Source organism: Dipteris shenzhenensis, chromosome 22 (genome assembly GCF_047967505.1).
Source record: "Dipteris shenzhenensis isolate YYH24624 ecotype China chromosome 22, Dip_SZ_1.0, whole genome shotgun sequence".
NCBI classification, from domain to species: Eukaryota; Viridiplantae; Streptophyta; class Polypodiopsida; order Gleicheniales; family Dipteridaceae; genus Dipteris; species Dipteris shenzhenensis.
Window position 1 is genome coordinate 20,429,582 of NC_141617.1, and position 14,174 is coordinate 20,443,755.

A 14,174-nucleotide genomic window follows, 5' to 3' on the forward strand; every position below is an offset into this window, starting at 1 on the left:
TGATGCATCTCCTCCTCCAGAAGCATCGCGCTGAAATCCTCAAAGTTGAGGGGCGGATTTCTGTTCTGCATATTCAGCGCCATAACAAGACCGTCGTACTCTGGTGGGAGAATCCGTATGCACCTTCGTGCTAGATTCTCACTGGTGATGGTGATGCCCATCGCAGTCATCTGATCGCTTAGATTCTTCACCCTGGTGATGAACTTCTCTGTCGCTTTAGACTGAGACAACTTCTCGTTCGCGAGTTGAGTCTCCAAATTTTGAATCTGCGTCTGATTCGTGGTCTCGTATTGATTTTTCAAGACCGTCCATGCCTCCTCCGCTGTGGTGACATGTTGAATTAACGCCATGACGGAATCACTAACACTGTAGACAATAGAACACAGCGCATCTGCATTTCTTCTTGTCCACGCGAGAATCTCATCCGCAATTGGTACTATCTGTTGTCCTGCATTGGCTGGATCCGGTCTCGCAACCGGCCTCACGTCCACCCCAGTAGCAGTGTCCCAAAGCTCATATGCACTTAGGATGGTGTTCATCTTGAACTTCCAGAGTGGATAGTTAGAGCCGTCCAACTTTCTGCTTTCGCCGAACGGTGGGATTCGCAGTCTTGGGGGCTGGGCCATCTCTCACAATCTGCTCGCAAACAGAAACACACTACCAAATCTTCTTGCTAGAGTCCAAGCTCTGATACCATGTAAGAAAATAATACGTCGTCTGTGCTGAACAGATAACAGGATCTCGTACGCAAGAGAGAAAACAAGATAGTATGGAGAATCAAAATATTTGATTACTGTAGAACTGATACAATAGATGGCGCTGCCTCCCAACCGTGCGCTCCTGTGAAAGAAGCTTCGATGGCGTGCTGGAAACAGTAGAAGATGGAGGTTGGATGCTAAGGAAATCAGGGTTGCTGTAGCCAGTGATGAAATGGGCTTCACGGGCTTGCTCTTATATAGCCACCAGTCATAGTCGGTTAGGCTCAATTGGGTGACCGACCCAGTCCATCCAAAATGGTCGACTGGGGGTCGATGAAATAGGCCACCGACCATACGATAGAACCGATGTGCAAAACAAAACAACTGACCTAAGGTCACCGTTCGGCCCAGAGCCATCCGATATCATCTGAGGCTCCAAACGGGCCCCGCAACCCAAGAGTGGGCTGCCCCGGGAAATGCTCCGTCTACCCTCAGTGCGGTCAGCCAAGGGATGCCTTCCCGCACTTGCATGTAGCCTAGTTGGCGGTGTGCCAACTCTATCTGAAGCCGTCTAGCCATCAAGCCACACATGGCCCCCATCTGGTGTCCAAACCAGGACCTACCGGATAACCGAGCTACTCAAATGCCTTCTCCTCATATGGGGGGCTTACAAGTAGAGTTATCTGGTTCCTGCGTAGTTACACGAGAGTGGAGCATTGATATCTAACACATGATGCCGTGAGATAGCCGAATAGGCTTTACAATGGTGGCATGTGTGTGTGAAATCAAATGCTATCTACCCACTGAATCAATCTGTAATGCCTCTGTACTCTGAAGTCTGCTCACTGAACTAATGAACGTAAGGTTTTAGGTAATGTAATGATGTGAAACCGTATGTGAGCGTATGGACGGACTCCGAGTAGGTACTAGTCGAGAATTTCGGGCATGGCTTAGATTGGCAACTTGGGAAAATTTAAATCGTCCCCTAGAATATGTCCAATCATACAAATTTAGATTTTTTGTTGTTCTAAAGACCAAAAATCTACACAGAAAATAAAAGAGAAAAAGAAAGAGAAGAAAAAATAGAGGTAAACAAAAACTTTAATGAAAAACAAAAGGAAGTCATACTTAGCAAGCAAAGCAACACTTAAGTCTTCATCAGTGCCCAAGCGTAGGTAGCTATACTGGGTTTCTAAAGACCCGCGGAGTCTCTTGGGCAAACCTAGTGCTTACCAAAATACATATTTAAAAAAAGAACAAAAACAAAACAAAAAACAAAAAGCAAATGAGAAAGAAAACAAGAAATAAAGAAGAAAGGAAGAAGGTGACTAAGCAAAAATAAAGAAGCAAGTCAAGAAAAAAAATGTTCCAAAAAACAAGAATAAAATCTCTCTCTCTCTCTCTCTCTCTCTCTCTCTCTCTCTCTCTCATTTAAAACATAAAAAGCTAAATGGGACCTTTACACTTATGTATCGCTTCCTAACTTAGAAAGCACAAGGATACTCAATCAAACTCTCTTTTGAAACTAAAAGAAAAACGGGCTATTCAGCTCCCCGCTTTTTGTTTTCAACTTATGAGCAATCATTCTAAACATACAAAAGTCAAAATTACATTCCTAACTTAGAAAGCACAAGCATACTCAATCAAACTCTCTTTTGAAACTAAACAAAAAATGGACTATTCAGCCCCCCGCTTTTTGTTTTCAGCTTATGATCAGTCATTCTAAACATACCTAAGGCCGATACACCATAGATAAAAGACTTCATATCTAAGAATGTGCGTACTATTTTCATTATTTTTCTTGGATTATACCTCTTGTGTAATAGTAAAGTGATCAAAATACTACATTGAGTGATAAAAGACTCCTTAGTTATACAAAGGCGGGAAAATCTATGGAGTTGGTAAGAAATGATTCCATATTTTTCCAAATCAAAAATGTTTGAGTCAATGTGAGGCATTTTTATAATGTGTAAACCACTATATTCAAGTTGTTCACTTTTATCGTATATATCAACCTCTAATCCTATGGTAGATTGAGAAAGTCTAAGATCAACCTATAATCCTATGGTAGATTGAGAAAGTCTAAGATCTAAGAAAAGACAAGAATCCCCTCTTGAAGTGTAGTTCAGTTCACAAAAGTCACACGGATAGATTACTTCTCCAAAAGCACAAGCGTGTTTGTGAATAAAGTCTTAAAAGTCGGGAACATATAGTACAAATAAATCATCTATAAAATGCCTAACTTGGCTAAGGTTATGTAAAATGATAGGGCTGGTATTGATAGAAATAAGACGTTGCATAAACTCAAATTCATAAGTGAAAAGAGAAAAGTTTGCTAAAAAGGCAGCACAATTAGTGCCCATGGGGATTCCTATAATTTGTTGAAACAAAGAATGGCCTAGGGTGATGTAAAGATTATCTAAAAGAAAATCTACTTGAGAGCAAACATCTTCAACACTTACTACCTTTGTGTATCTTTTCTTTTTAGAACCAATGTCATGATCTTTATATTTTAGCCCAAAAAGTCAATGCATAAAGCTGTTTTCTCAACTTTTAACACTTTGCATCTATCTTTGTCAAATCTCTGCTTGAAAACTTCGGCCACTAACTTTTTTATTCTAAACTTCAGGTCTTGCAACTTGATCTTTGTGTAAAGCGCAGTAAAATCATAGGTTTGAAGGAGAAAAGGAGACTCTTTTTCCTGAATGCTTCGAGAGGAATTAAAAAATTTTACAACAAAAATCCTCGAGTGCGAGTGGACATCTGCCTCCTTTAATAAGTCCCTCCAAAGTTCATGTACACTAGGCAACATGGCTTTGGAGCAGTAGCTTAGCCATTTAGAGACATCCGTCAAAGTAGTCTCACAAGCGGCTACAATAAATCTTGGCTTTTCTGGAGTTTTGTGAATCTTCCAACAAGCGGCAAAAAGAAAAGGGATACTTGGATTGCAAACAAACCCAGCAGACTTGCAAAAACTCTAGTGTCTTGAGATCAAATCCTTTTGAGAAACTAATGCAGGGGTGGCCTGAAGGCCCTGGTAACAAGAATGGGATTCCCCTTTTTAGGGATTGGAAAGCATGGAATAATGGTATGTGTCCATGTCCCACCTCTTAAATACATGTAATGATGCCATGTGTCCTCGTGTCCTCTTTCTCCTAATGGCATCCCTCATTCTTTTGACTCTCAGCACATGAAATGATGCCGTGTGTGCTCACCAACCCTTTTCTTCTTGCTCTTTCATAAAATAAACCTTTTTGAATCTCCCCTTCATTCACTAGTTACTATCACTCTTTTGCTTTAGGTAACATGATGCTCACTCTCTCTCTCTCTCTCCCTCCCTTTACCACAACATTATGTGTGTTTCGAAAACTGACCAGTCTATTGTTGCTCTCTCATTAGCTTCCCTTGCATTATATCACCCTCACACAAAATGTAAGTAAAATGTAGGCACTGCCTAGCTCTCAATGTCAACCACAGACTATCAAAAACTCAAAATAGCATGCTGACGTTTCTCTTTCTAAATTTTGTACAACTTTTCACCAGCCGCACTAGGGTCCATTTTAAGCTCGTGACTTCAAGGAGAAACATAACCTTTAATGCTATTACAAACTCAAATTCATTTTACCTACCATTCAAGTTCCATAACTAGCGACCAGGTTGAGCTTTTAACACCCAAATGCAAGCGAATGAACGGCCATCGGTTGAGAATGGAGGCACCTTAAACGGATGTCTTATTATGCATGACTGTAAAACAGGGTTGACTTCACCTGTTTGGGTTATGGAAGCCAGTTAAGTAGAAAATATCCGACAGCGCGTAGACAGACAAAAGTTGTTGCAAATTTTGGTAAAGGATCCCTCATTTTAATATTTTTCAGATCTCTTTTAAAGAAATATTGGGAAAATTATTGCACCTCATGAACATCAAGTCACGACAAACAGGAATCGACCAAAATATGTAATCATTGTACTTCTAGTTCTACAATCCAGGACAACGTGAAAAAGTTTTCATGTTCCTTCTGAAGTCTAGCAGCACCAACAAAAGAGAACCTGAAGTGAGCAATTGAAGAACCACACTCACACCAAAATATAGGCATTCAGAGGCTCATTCCATTAATACCCAAAAGTTCTGACATGCTGTTGTCTTTCTGATCAAATAAATTTGCCATCAATATGGGTTAACACTGTTTGCCTAAAGCAGTCTAAAATGCCGCATCAACCAAGCACTAAGTCTGCCACGTTAGAGTTTCTTTCCTCAAAGAAACTCACTCAGTAGTAAGTGAAAAGGGCTTTCCCAGGGAAAATTTCCACCGTCATGGTGGTTACTGTTCAACCTAAAACATGTGAGTCATTGGGAGGTAAATAACTTTGCTGCGACAAACTTTCCAATGATGCTGCTACTCCTACGCTCTCCCATTGATTGATTTTTTTTATAGCTCATCCTGTAAAATACACATAAAAGGGGTCAAACAAACAAAATACACAAAAGGGCAGAATGCTTTAATGAACACAGGTAAGAACATATCCAAGTTGTGGATATCAAGGCTTCAGACTTACATGAGCATCATCTTCTTCAGCATCGTCTTCCTCAGGCTCCTCTTGCTCGTCCTGGCATCATGTTTTCCCATATCAATACAGTTACACTTAAAACACACAAGTAGAGACAACGCTGTCCGCCAAGAAACTTTGTGATACCCTAACACTATGATAGAGAGCTTTCCCATCCCACAAAAGGCTTCCCACAGATCGGCTGGAATTACAACGTATGCAGGACACACAATAAGCACAATAAAAAATCCACCAGTACTCTAACTGACTTTGATAGAGGGAACGATGCCACCCACAATAACATTAGACAACAAGAACCAATACTACTGAATGAAAACATGAGCTACACTGGTTTACTTATTTGCATAATCATTCTGTGACTAAAAGGCTTCCCACAGATCGGCTGGAATTACAACGTACACAGGACACACAATAAAAAATCCACCAGTACTCTAACCGACTTTGATAGAGGGAACAATTCCACCCACAATAACATTAGACAACAAGAACCAATACTAGTGAATGAGAACATGAGCTACACTGGTTTAATTATTTGCATAATCATTCTGTGACTAAAAAACTTACATCATCCGTAGCATCATCATCTGTATCATCCTTCTTAGCTTCCTGTAATCAACAGAGTAAAATGGCATATCACCACAAGCAGCCTAAGGGATAATCAAAACATCTATATACCTTCATCAGACCACGTATATATCCAATCCTACACATTAGTTTTTTGTGAGACCAACAAAAGAACAGTGAGCGAGGTGGGGAGGAGAGCGAAAAGGGACCAAGAAAACAAGGGGGTTTTAGAGAGCACGAAATAAGTAAAGTGTAAAAACAAAAAGAAAGATACTTCGAGAGTAAAGCTAAAGCAATATTGTACATGTCGCTTTTCATCTTGCAAATCTATGAGTAAAGCAACGCTCCGCAATCATATACAAAGCAATCTTTCCCTTCCCCTTTAGAGAGCACTGAGACGTTTCACCCTCTGACTGCATAGCTACAGCTGCGGAGCAAACTAGCAATAGCCCATCCACAGCTGTAATCTAATACAATTGAGGATATGACAACATTTCTACAACACGTAATTGGTGCAGTAGCATTTATTCTGAACTAATGATTTTCATAGAAGACAGATATACCCATGCTTGACATTGAGCAGCTATTGACTACCCAAGACTCTGCATGATGGCACCCTCTGGCCAACAGTTACCTTGATAGCACATGGTAAATACGTGTGCATTGCAAATCTTTAACTCAGCATTCAATCCACAAAAAGTCAATTAAACCAGCCAAAATATTCAGGCAAGTCACAATGGCCAATACTAGAGCCTCACCTCTTCTTTTTTCTTCTCTTCCTCATCAAACATTTTCTTTTCAGCCTGTCCAGGAAAAACAAAAAACATAAGTGAAATAAAAAATGCCTTATTGATGCACTGGCTGGCATGCAGTGGTTGTAAACACGACAAATATAGTAACATTTTGCAAACTCAAAAGGACACAAACACACTAGGAATGCGTCACTACAGAAAATGCAATTATCTTGCCTCCTTAAGTTTCCCCCAAGTCTCTTCAGCAAATTTTGTGGCATATTCAGAATCATCAGTGACCAAGATGTTATCAAAGAGTGACCCTGCTTTGACCTGCAAGAGAACTTGTCAGCCACATGCTTTTTCTTACACCACAAAGCAATTGCAGAACCAGCAAGCAATCATCATACCTGCCATAGCTCTATGCCTACATACTTGAGGTCCTTGAACACATAGATTTCAGGGTCATCCTCAAAATCTGTCGTACAAAATAATATGGAAGACAATACACGTTAAAATTATTCACTAGCGAAGTCAAGTAGCATTCAAGCATACATATGTGAGTTATTCAACAGCTTGAAGAGACGACAAATGCTGCCATAAGGACTCAAAGATTTACATGTGTGCGTTGTGAAGGTATTAAAATCTAAAAATTCTGATTCTTCAAGTATACAATTTCAACATACATATTAGTAACTCCATCTATAAGCCACTAGACTTTGAAAGGATAAGCTCTTCCATCTTACTGCTCTTTAGGAAAAGAACTTGATTGAGCACTTGTATGCAAGAATCGTGTAGAAAACTTGCCTGGATTATCAATCATTGGAGCTTTCCACTTTCCCTTGTATGCTGGGTTCTTGATTTTCTACAAATGGACATTGTAAATCAGCATTCAAACACATAGATAATATATTTAAACAATCAGTCATGTCTTCTTGATGTACCTTGAAAAAAAAATCAATAACAGGACCATTGACATAACAATCTTGCAGACAAAACACCAATTATATAGATTATTGAAGAGAGAGAGAGCTACATAGAGCCTTCAGATGGTGGCCGGATTAAGTGAAGCACAATAGTATAAAATAATGCCACTGGAGCCTGAGAAGGGGTTGTCTAAGTTCTACCATATCAAAGATTATATGATAACTAGCTGCCTTAAGAAGAGAAAATAGTAGACAAACTACGAAATAATCCAGTGTAGGTAAAACTATGGGCTCGAGAAATCATACACAGAAAATTTGAGGATGTACGAAGCATTGCAAACAAGGATTATACCTTTCAGCCTGTTCTCTTTCATGTATCAGGAGCCAAGAAAGAATGCACTCATGAGTTGGGAGTATATGTTGGACATGAAGGCAGCGAAAACATTTCTGGTTTGAGTTATGTAACCTAAATTTCCAGCTGCTGTATGGGCTCCTGACATGGTCAGTGCTTCATGACATTCCCACTTCACACAGAGCTGAACACACAGGGCTAAACAATAAGACAGCTGCTCCTGGAAGGGAATGCTCCAGTTTTAACCATGTCTAGAGGACATGTTTGGTAATTTGAGGCCTGCTGGTCTGTAGGAGCCTGTGGACTCGCACATTTGCCTCACTCACAAGTACAAAATAGATGAGTTTACGAATCCTGACACCTCTATAGACTAAAGGTTATGGGATAGGTAGCTGTTCCTTGAAAAGCTTTTCCAATCCTTTGATGGCAGGGCGCTGTGCACAGCTACAAGGTCCCAGCTGCAGTGTTTGTGAGAAGATCAAGACGACTGGGCAAAACAGAAGTTCATTGACAACTTGCCTAGTATCACCTCCCATTATAGTGTCCATTGGCCTGGAGGTATGCTTTACTTTCAAACATTTATATATATTATGTACGTTTAAAAATAAAGGTATGTATGTATGTATGTATTTCAAAAGTTACATACATTTCAGTTGTTTGATATATTATATATCTCATATATAATGTGATGGTAACAACTTTTTTTTATAAAAGAGATATTTCATTAGACAAATGTACATTCATAGCTGTCCAAAGTGGAACACACACACACACACACACACACATGTATAACCGTTTCAGAGTGAGTGAACTAATTCAATGTTTCCTTGAAATGTTTCAAAATGAAACATTTCTGCAACGCTGAAGCCGTTTCAGTTAAACATTTCATAGTGATTATGCTTTTGCCACAATATATGAGCCTTTGGAAGTTTAATAACCCAGGGCATGAACACGTGCTTTTTTAAAAGTACATGATCAGAAATGAAAACCACACACACTGGCAAGGCAGGTGGCAAACAGAGCCCACGGATGCAACTAATTTAGGAGAACGCTATGCTTAGTGTTCCTCAACACATGCATAGAAGAAGGACCTGTGCTGCGCTATTCCACAAATTCTGCTGTTTGGAATTGAGGATGACAGAAAACTGCACATGAAGATAAAACCGCAAACATACTGATTGATTTAACATGGTAAATCCTTAGACATTTACCTTAGGCTTCCAAGGACCTTTGTACTCAGGGTTGGGAATAGTAGGAGCTTTCCATTCACCATCCTCTTCATCATCCCAATCATCGGGCTGAGGTTAAAAAGAACATTCAGTATAACAGTAAATAGCACCTCATAAGAAAGAGCAATAGTTTCACGCTAGATTTTCTAGCATTAGTTATATGCTCCCTTCTAAAGCACAAAGAACCCACCTTTGTAGCTTCAGGATCTGTTACATCAGCTGGGATATCATCGTACCCCTACATGTAGCAGCTAAATGTTAATATAGACTCTACAGAAGACAGAATCTTCAAACCACCTCACATTACAGCTCACAAATGCAGGAATAAGCCACAAAATGACAAATATAAGATCACCTCAGGCTTTGTATCCTCTGGATCATCAATGTACTCCTTGTCATCCCAGTCCTCAGGCTGCACAAGCATTAAGAATAACCACAAACTAAGCAATGCATGCTTGCAACATGCATGCCACACAACTCAACACACAGCTCGATGAATCCAGGAACATGCCCAAACTCATGTTGTAAGAGATAAACGTGAACCCAATGACACAATTACTGAAAAGAAATCTCACCTTCTTAGCATTGGGATCTTTGATCTTCTCAGGTGGCAACATTTTCCAATCCTTGTACAAACTGCCCGATTGCTTCTCCTTGTTATCAATCAACACGCTGTATGTGTTGTCAGGTCTTATGACCAGAGTGTACACGTGTGTGAGTCTATCTGTTTCACAGGCAATGTCCTTCTCAATAGGGTGATTTTTCCCCTTGTATGAAAGAATAGCGTGGACCTTCTTCGTACTGTAACCGCAAATGTCCGGTCCAAACATAATACTGCAAATACAGGATGCACCCGGTCAATATAAGGTGTACACATATCATCGACATGCAACAATGGTCTAGATAGATCCCAAACTACAACATGACGTCAATGGAAGCATCCTAAAGAGGTGAATGGATTCTGATGGAAGCATTCGACAATACCTGTAGGGTGTTTCCCCACCAAATTTTGATTGATCAATTTCGCCACTCAGTAACTTAATGTAGCCCCCACCGCAGTCAAGATCTTGCTCGTGCTTTACCGAAAATTGGAATATAAGATTCTTCCCCTCGTTACTAAATGCAGGAAATTCAGATGAAATGGCAAAAAAACGGGAGTCTGGAGATGTTTGAATTCCTGTTAAAAAGCGACCATACAATCAGAAAATTTGGTACAGGGAAACCAGCTCTCTACTAAGGATGCGTGGTAGAGCTCAACCAATCATCGAGCTACTTGATGCGCAATGAAAAATTACATGTACCTTTGTCATTTGGATCACCATGCCACTTTCCGGCTGTGTGCACCCATTCTCCAGCAGCATCCTCGCTTTTCTTCCAGTCTGACTTTACCCAACGATTTTCCCAGCCATCTTGGCAAGTTGGTAGAAACAAGACGTGTCAAAACAAGGAGCGGCAGGAAACTCGAGCACGAAAAATTTCGAACTGAGGTTCGAAAAAAATATACACACAAAATTTAAAGCGGATTTCCCAAGATGAACTAGCAAAGCCAATGCTGCTCAAAATCTACGGATGCCGGTGCCGATCACGGATCTACGGAAGAAAATATTAAAGCCGCCAGCCTGAACCTGAGTACCGGCTTGAAAGAATACTCATTGCTCGTATCTGCGCTGGGTTATCAGCTCACATCACTGTACATTTTCGGCCAGTTCTGGTGAAGAGAAGTCTTTTTTAAACAGTGATACACAGAATGTGCCTAGGGAGACCAGATCAAGCAGAATACCAAGGTGCCATTGTGTGACGAAACAAGAAAGACCAATTCACGGATCACCGTCGAAATTAAGGGTTCCAAACTGGCGGATCCGATCCACCAAACAAGCGCATAGTCAACAATAAGCTCTCGGATCTATCATTCGGCGGTCGATTCTTAGAGCTCCCATCCAGACGGGGAGAGGGCAGACAAAGAGTAGTGAAGAGCAGCCATAGGTGCTCGATGCACCTTAGGATGCGCGGGCGGGCGCTACGTATGCAAAATGATGGGGGGGGGAGACGGAATTGCAGCTCGAGTAGCTCGACGGATCGATGGATCTAAGTGCAGATATACACATAACTGCAATAGGAACCAATTCCAGGGAAAGAAGACGCACAATGCTAGAATACACAGGTGCAGGAAAACTGGCGCACGAGACAATTGCTGAAGGGAAGTCATAGATCCAGTTGCAGAATCGTAGTTGATGGACTCAAGTGCAGAGGCACACAACACATAGGAGAATGCAAAACCGAAAGCTAATGCAAACACAGTCACAACAAAGAGCAAGGAGAGCATCGAGAGGCGGAAAAGCAACGGGGTACAACAACAAAAGGTGAGCAGGAAGCAGAGGCAAAATGCAACGGGAAACCATGGATCCCGGAATCCCGTTGCATTTTGCCGTTTCAGCTGCCGGCAGGTACACCATGGATCCGTCCGTTGCGAGTCGGGAGCTCGAAGCTGATGGATTGCGGTGCAGGAAAGGAGAAAGGGGTGACGAAAAACAGGCAGAAGAGCGAACGGAAACGGAAATACCTTCGAATTTCTCCTCGAAGAAGACGGAGGCGAAGCTGAGGGAGAGGGAGGAGGAGGAGAGGAGGAGGAGGAGGAGGAGGAAGGAAGGGGAACGATGGAAAGCCATGCGAGGTTGGCTATGGCGACGCAGAGCTCTTCCAACAAAAAATGAAGACCAGGCAAAGTGAAGAGGGGTGTTTGAAGGGCACAGTCAAGAACCCCTTTCGTCCTTGTGTAAATCGGACTCCCCTTGGAGGACATCCCCCCCCCTTCCCATAAACAACAAATGCCCCATTTTGTCCCCTTTGTTTGCAGGCCGGCCTTCCCGAACCCTTTCTCCTTGACCTTATCCAAGAAACCTTTCCTGCCCTTGGCTTCTTTCCCTCCCCCTAACCACACTTTCGGATCCGGTCTCTCGCACATCGTCCCCCCCCCCCCCCCATCTAATGCGTATGAAAAATACCCACCACAGTAGCTAGCTCAGAGTGGAAATACATCATGCATGGCATCGTCGCACGTTCTTCGCTCAAAGCCGGAATACATCATGCATGTCATCGTCACCCAAAATGGGTTAACTAAATACCTCCATACACACTGGATAGAAACCAGGCAGGAGGCTGATCGGTCCTGCTATAGACTCTGTGAGAATAAGGGAGAGCCCCTCCATTCTCTGAAGAAAATATCCCTCCTAACACAGGCTGCCCGGGCGACCCTGCAGGGGTCTCAAGGATTCTTTATTGTCAGTGTTCATTGTAAGCTAGCAAGACTAGATGCAATGCAACCTCAATTTCTCAAATCTATCCATCTAGGAGCAAAATTCTATATATGTTTTTGGTCAAATTCACTCCCAGAACTTGGAATTTTCTTAGAAACACCTAGAAGCTCCAAAGTTGCAAGTTCATGTACATATCTATAAAGGTAAAAGTTCTTTGGGAACATCGGTTAAACACGTGTACGTGCATGTGTACACGTGCGTGCATGTGTATGTGCGTGTTTTCACCCCCAAAAAAAAGTGTGCGTGTGTGCATGTGCGTGTGTGCGCCCATGTGTGGTGTGTGTGTTTAGATTAAAAAGTCCCATCAATAATTGAGCCATACGATTAATTCCATCAATTGGATAAAAAGTTTTTTTTTAAGGGAAACATATAAGAAAAAAAATGGTTAAGACATCTAAGTTGAAAAATGCGATAACCAAAGTTTGTAAAAAATTTCACCAAAATTAAGAATTTTCAATAATATTGAGTTTGACAAACATGATATTGAAAAAAGATGTCGAGTCCTCAACCAGTCCACGTTTCGAGGTCAAGGTCCACTTACCTACCACCATCCAAACAAACTAGATGTTAGAACATCATAGTTACGATTGGGTAGACAGGTAATGCCTGTTTTACCCGGCTTGTTATCACTTTACCTAGGAATATAGAGAACCATATGAATTCTTAGATTTTCTATATATATATAAAGTTTAAGTCACAAGTGGACTAAGGAGAGAACGAGTGCATGGGTTGAGAAGGGATTAGTGAAGGTATGGGAGGATTAGTGTGCTTGGTGTGTGGGTTGATTAAAAAGATAGTGTAAAGGAGAGATTTCACGAAGGGTTACTTAAAAGAATAATTCATAGTTAGGGAAGTATACATGTGTGTGTGTGTGTGTGTGTGTGTGTGTGTGTGTAAAGAAATAAGTGTTTTTGTGAGATACATTTACTAATCAAAATTTGTGTGTGTGTGTGTGTTTAGCCTCTTGGGTAGTCCCTTCCTTTTGTACACCTGCCCTCTCACATCCCCATTTCCCATCCTCAGCCTCTCACATTTATTATGTTTCTCAATTGTCCCTTTCTTAGTAGTCCCCTTCCCTCTCCTTCCTTCTCTTTTCTTCCCAAACTTGGATTCTCACCTCAAGCTCCTAGTTATTCGAGCATGTGCATAACAAAACCTATGGTTGTTGAATGTCCACAAAGCCTATAAGAAGAATAACAAGACAAACCACTTAAACATCAAGAGTCATATATAGGGGTTGGGTTGTAGGTGGACAAGTGAGTAGGGATAGGGGGGGTGTTGTGTGTGTAGATGGTAGAGGGGTCCTTTTGTGTATGTTGACTTGTGAAGAGAGAGAGAGAAAGAGAGAGAGAGAGAGAGAGAGAGAGATGTTTTTTAATCTCCATGAGAAACCCAAGGATCTATTAAGTACAAATACTATTATCTCTCCAAGAACATGTGACTATCTAATAGTTTCACTCCAAAGCTTGCAACATTAACTAGGCATGAGAGAGAGAGACAGAGAGCGAGAGAGAGACCCCTTGCCCTAGCTACTTCCCTTGCAAGAATCACACATAGATAGGTTGCAAAATCGTGGTGCACTATTCTAAAAAGGTTAGTTGTCCATTGAAAGATCCTACATGATGCACATGTTTATGTTTACCTTTTGGAATATTAAGACACACATTTGGAAAGGTATGACTTGTGCATGTGTGTGTGTGTGCATGCGCACACGTGCGTGCACGCGCACGTACTTTGCACCTTCAAGGAGAATTGGCAATAGTGTCATGATGTTCAATGGCTCTCTCTCTCTCT

At 41.3% G+C, this 14,174-nt stretch overlaps 1 protein-coding gene across 1 annotated transcript; it reads right to left on the bottom strand.

The window, feature by feature from the left end:
• Positions 1–4,772: 4,772 nt before the first annotated feature.
• Positions 4,773–11,808, bottom strand: LOC147887850 (calreticulin-like). Its single transcript, XM_087393839.1, has 14 exons — positions 11,627–11,808; positions 10,368–10,475; positions 10,051–10,243; positions 9,642–9,900; positions 9,422–9,478; positions 9,257–9,304; positions 9,049–9,135; positions 7,367–7,424; positions 6,970–7,037; positions 6,797–6,892; positions 6,587–6,631; positions 5,829–5,870; positions 5,253–5,303; positions 4,773–5,137 (listed from the first exon to the last, which is right to left on the bottom strand). Exons 1-14 carry the CDS (start codon positions 11,730–11,732, stop codon positions 5,126–5,128), a joined length of 1,230 nt encoding a protein of 409 aa, XP_087249965.1. The 5' UTR covers positions 11,733–11,808; the 3' UTR covers positions 4,773–5,125.
• Positions 11,809–14,174: the final 2,366 nt, after the last annotated feature.

Excerpts from the sequence above, each read along its gene's own strand:
- LOC147887850 (XM_087393839.1), bottom strand. The coding sequence starts at position 11,732 with ATGGCTTTCCATCGTTCCCCTTCCTTCCTCCTCCTCCTCCTCCTCCTC. Across the intron at positions 10,244-10,367 it reads TGGTGATCCAAATGACAAAG|GAATTCAAACATCTCCAGAC; the intron begins GTACATGTAATT and ends GCTTTTTAACAG. Across the intron at positions 7,038-7,366 it reads TCCAATGATTGATAATCCAG|ATTTTGAGGATGACCCTGAA; the intron begins GCAAGTTTTCTA and ends TTTGTACGACAG.